We start from the raw sequence: 4633 nt of genomic DNA on the forward strand, positions 1-4633 counted from the left end.
ATACAGCATTCAAAGGTAATTGGTCCAGTGGTGCCTGGGGAAGGAGGAAGGGGATGGCACTCCTGGGTTAGCCATCTTCCTTCGGGGGTGTGTACCAGCCTGCAAAGCAATGGAAGAAAACGGTCAGGTGGAGGCTGTTCTGCCCACCCTCCTAGCCCTAATCACTGAAGACGTCTCCAGGGTCAAAGGTGAAAAGATCCTGAAAAGGGCTCTCTGCCCATGGAATTCTCCAGGCAAGAGTACTGGAGTGGGTTGCCATTTCTTTCCCCAGGGGCTCTTTCTGACCCAGGGATGGAACCCCAGTCTCCTGCATTGCAGACCGTCTAAATTCTTTACCGTCTGAACCACCAAGGAAGAAGCCCCAGGGAAGTCTGTGCTAGGTTCTTGAAATTACCAGGCACAACCTCTGCTTGAACAAAGGTTTTGGCCACTCACTTCAGTAGGGAGCTTCAAAAGGTCAGGGACTGAGGGATGGTGATGCGATCATTATTTTTAGGAAGACAAACCTGGAGAATTAGAGTCGGACCACCACTGAGTTATCAGGTGCTACCTATAGAAGAGGGCGGGAAGATGTGCCATTGGTTGGCTCATTTGCTATAACGAATGCAGTTTTAGAAGCATTGAAAAGTCACAGGAAGCTGACTGGACACACAGGCATGAGGCTACACAACATACAGAGAAGATCATCTCAAATGTAAGAAATTTATAGAAAAATTTCAGGAAAAACTTCAGTGGCCAGCTTCAACCGTGGAAAAATCTCAGCATCTTTAAATGGAAGCTTTGAGTACCCATCAATACGCGTGGAGCCCACCAAGATTCCTAAATCATTAAGAATGCAGAGATTATTCAATTTAGTGAGTTCTGTTGGAGTCCTTCTCAAGGCTGCCTGCCAAGGCACTAGTTTGGGGGTGAAAGTCTGGGCTGAGTATGTGAAGTATCAGGCAGTGAGCTGCCTGACTGCATCACCATCTACTTGTCAGTTTATTCCATGAGTCACAGGAGGCTCTCCTGCAGCTGAGTCTGAAGTATAGTAGAGGGTTGTGACACCTCCTTTAAAGACTTGTCACTCATCTAAGGAAACTTTTGAGGCTAGCAGAATACCCCTCATGCAACTCTTCATAGGAGGCTTTGTAAAAAGTTACTTTTGGAAATACTCCTTGTAAACCTCTCTTAAAATACAACTGAAGGCATTTCATAGGCGTCGCAACATAGCAGTTTTCCTTTCATACCAAAATACTGTTTCAAATAAGGCAAAATAACTACTTTAAAAGTGAACTGACGTAACTTATTCTCATTTTACTTTCTCTCGGGGGTATTTTGTACCAAAAATTAGTCCAGGTGAAAACTGAGATTTAAGCATCTGTACCATGTGACAGACACTATTAGAAAATTTACATACATCCTCTCTGTGAGGTCGGAATTATTACCCTCATTATATGAATGAAGAAACAGACTTTGGAAAGGTACAACATAAAACCTTACGGAAATAGGTCTGGTCTGATTCCAGTGCCCACATTCTTTATATTAATACTACTAAACCCTAATTCCTCTCTGACTTTAGGAAGCCAAAAATCTAGAAGCAGGATCTAAGACCACTTAGAGATAACAGTTTTATCCAGTATTTCATATAGCTTTTTTACCTTAATTGACCTAAATGCCCAGCATCAAATCCAGAGCTGGGATAACTGGGTTAAGAAAAATGTAAATACAGGGAGTTAATTATGCCCTGAAATAGGCAGAACTGAGCTAAATGCCTGTCAAGATGAGAACTGGTTTAGTTCAGCAGCCAAATAAAAGGTCCCAACTTCTTGTTGGCAGTTTTGAAAACACGTTTTCTTTTGAGCAGACTTAAGGAATGGTCTTTCCTGCCCTTAGTGTGTAGGGGGTGAGGACTGGTCTCCACTGAGTGCCAGCCCATGATTTATGTCATTCGGTCACCCTGGACCTGCAGTGTTAAGGACATTCTCATCTCCCTAGAAACGCTGTGTGATTTTTTTCTCTCAAAACTATCCAAGAACAATCGGAGAATAACCGAGACACCCTGAAGCCAATGGACTCAATCTCTCTCAAACTTAGAGTTCTAAACACATTAGACAGTTTCTTGAGTGTTTAGTGTGACACAACTGTCTTACAAAGCTATTATTTGGATGTAGATTTGGGAAACAAGAATCTTGTGCTTTAACTGCTTTTTGTTCCTTTATGAAACAAGTTGCAAGCAGAATTTCTGAATGTCACATTGCATGACTAGGGCACAGAATTCCCCATTCTGCGCAGGTAGATGTCCTTTTTGAAGTTGTGTGTTTGATATACTGATGGGATGCTATTTGTAGAAAGTGGGTTTCAGTATAAACCATAACCACAGAGGTGAGTCTATGGTTGAGTATACGATTTGACGTACAGGAAGTGTCTGGGTCTAATGATGAAACTTTTTAACTTTCCAGATGACAGAACAAAGGAAGCAGAAACAAAGAATTGGTCTTCTAGGACATCCTCCTCACATGAATGTCAACCCACAGCAACCAGCATAAGCAAATGAACTAAAGGCATCGTATTTACCTTTTTAAATTATTTTTAGTGTGGGTCTGGCTACTTAGTTCTGATTCACCCACAGAGGTTACATTTATGCTTAGTATATTTGTAAATACTCAGTTTTATACTGTATGTATATGATTGCTACTCTCCAGGTTTGGATTATATGTATTGTAATTAGAATTGTTGGCAGGGTGAAATTTCATTTGTGCCAAAAAAGTATTTAAAATGCCTTTTTGGGAAGGACTAAAGAAAGCACCTGACTTGCACTTGAACCACATTATAGATTTAAAAGTATATGACATGTATTTTGTATTTAAATCTAGAATAACCAGTATTTATGTTTTTTATAAAACTGTGCAATACCAATTATGCAATCACCATAAATTTGTAACTCCTGTGTATCCTAAGGGGAGTGCACATCTTTGAAGCTGGTGTGTTAATAGTATGTAACAAATGGTTAAATGATGCTGCTGCCAAAATCATATTACTAGTGAGTTGCAGGCCCCCGGGCGTTTCGTACCATATACTTATCCTGTGGTGACAGTACTTCTCGTTGCTAGCGGCCCCAGTGCCTCTCCTAGTGACAGTGCCCCGAGCCTCGGAACTGTCAGGTCAGCACTCATTTTAAGAGAAGCAACTTTAGTTTCAAAGATACTTTTAGGCTTCTGAATTGATCATTTAAACTATGTCTTTTAAGTAAGAGCGCTAAATTAGAGGCTCAGACTTTAGTTTGCCAAGTTAACGAATTTTTTAAAGGGAAATTTCTAAGCCCACGTTTGGGGTAAATGCAGACTGCTAGCCCATCAGTGTCATCTCCAAGGTGAATTGTGGTGTCACTTTATAAGGAAATGAATAATTGATGGTGTCTAGATGATCTAGTCCAAACAGTTGATTTTTTTCATCGGAACCAACATGCTACAGTAGCTAAGACGTGTTAAACTATAGCCTTCCAGATAGAGGTGAAATATGATCTATCCCATTAGAACTCATAGTTTGAACACTGACATGTTATTCTTGTGAACGAGCCACATTTGAGTTTTTTTTCTTTGTCACATGATTTCTTTGCTTGATGGATGAAAAGTATGAGAGGAAACTTTTATATCTGTTGCCTAGTTTTGTACATGGATCTCATTTTACGAGAGACTCTACCAAAAACAGTTTAAAAATGTATTGAAAGCAGAGTTCTGAAATGAGTAAAGTTTGTAAATGCATATATAAAAATATTTAATAAATGATGCAGAATAAAATACTGTGACTGAGTGATGGCTTTCGTTTAGAAGTTTCTTTCTGTCATCACAGCTATTCCAATTATATATTTTCTTTAGGACCAACTTAAAAGTATAAATGGTTTACTTACCAGGTTGATTCTGAAAGTGCTTACCTGAGGAATGAGAACTCTGAGAGCTCCTGAACAAATACAGGGGAGGGTTTAGTCCAGTGGCTATTGGTTCTTCTCGATGGGTGACTGCCAAGCAGACTGTCACGGGTAATGGGGGCACACGTGGTCAAGTCTAGAATGCCGGTTCAGGCTCCCGCTCCTGCACTTTCCCTGGGGGACCTGGAACTTGTCATCTGCAGTGCAAAGAAGCACCGAGCAGCAAGGTCAGCTTTCCTTCAATGGTCGGAGGCCTTCATGAGAGCTGGAAATGTTTGACAAATCTAACTCGTCTATCCAAAGGCAGAGAAAGCTGTCCCCTCCTTAGAGCACTGCCTGCCCTGGTTGCTCTTGTAATGTTGATTTTTCTCTGTGCTTTGCCAAATAAGAATAATTACCATCCAATGTCAGAAACTAGGTTGGGATTAAACTCCACTTAAATGACTAGCTTCAAAACCAATGCTTCCGCGTTATAAATTCGGTAACTTTAAAAACAAGTCAATCATTTTCCAGTCAATACAGCGTATCTCCATAAAATTTTTCCATAATAAAACCAATACAAGATAGATACGTACTTGTATCTATGAACAAACCACCAGCACTCCATGCCAAACCCCGCCACGTGAGCCCCAGCCCACGGAGACTCGCTCCCCTGGCTCTCCCTTTGATCTCCCGAGCTGCCAGCCCGGCGAGGCAGTGTGTGTGGTTTGTCTCCCAGGGCCTGTC

General features: G+C 41.2%; 1 protein-coding gene across 1 annotated transcript in view; it reads left to right on the plus strand.

Moving 5' to 3' along the window:
* ITPR1 (inositol 1,4,5-trisphosphate receptor, type 1) overlaps positions 1-3781 on the plus strand; it is a 355741-nt gene extending 351960 nt beyond the window's left edge. The window contains exon 60 of the mRNA XM_010844129.1: positions 2442-3781. Within this exon, the coding sequence (XP_010842431.1) occupies positions 2442-2528 (87 nt within the window). The 3' untranslated portion in view covers positions 2529-3781. The remainder of the gene's footprint in view (positions 1-2441) is intronic.
* The last annotated feature ends 852 nt before the right edge of the window (positions 3782-4633 follow it).

This window comes from Bison bison, unplaced genomic scaffold (genome assembly GCF_000754665.1).
Source record: "Bison bison bison isolate TAMUID 2011002044 unplaced genomic scaffold, Bison_UMD1.0 scf7180017864194, whole genome shotgun sequence".
NCBI lineage: Eukaryota > Metazoa > Chordata > Mammalia > Artiodactyla > Bovidae > Bison > Bison bison.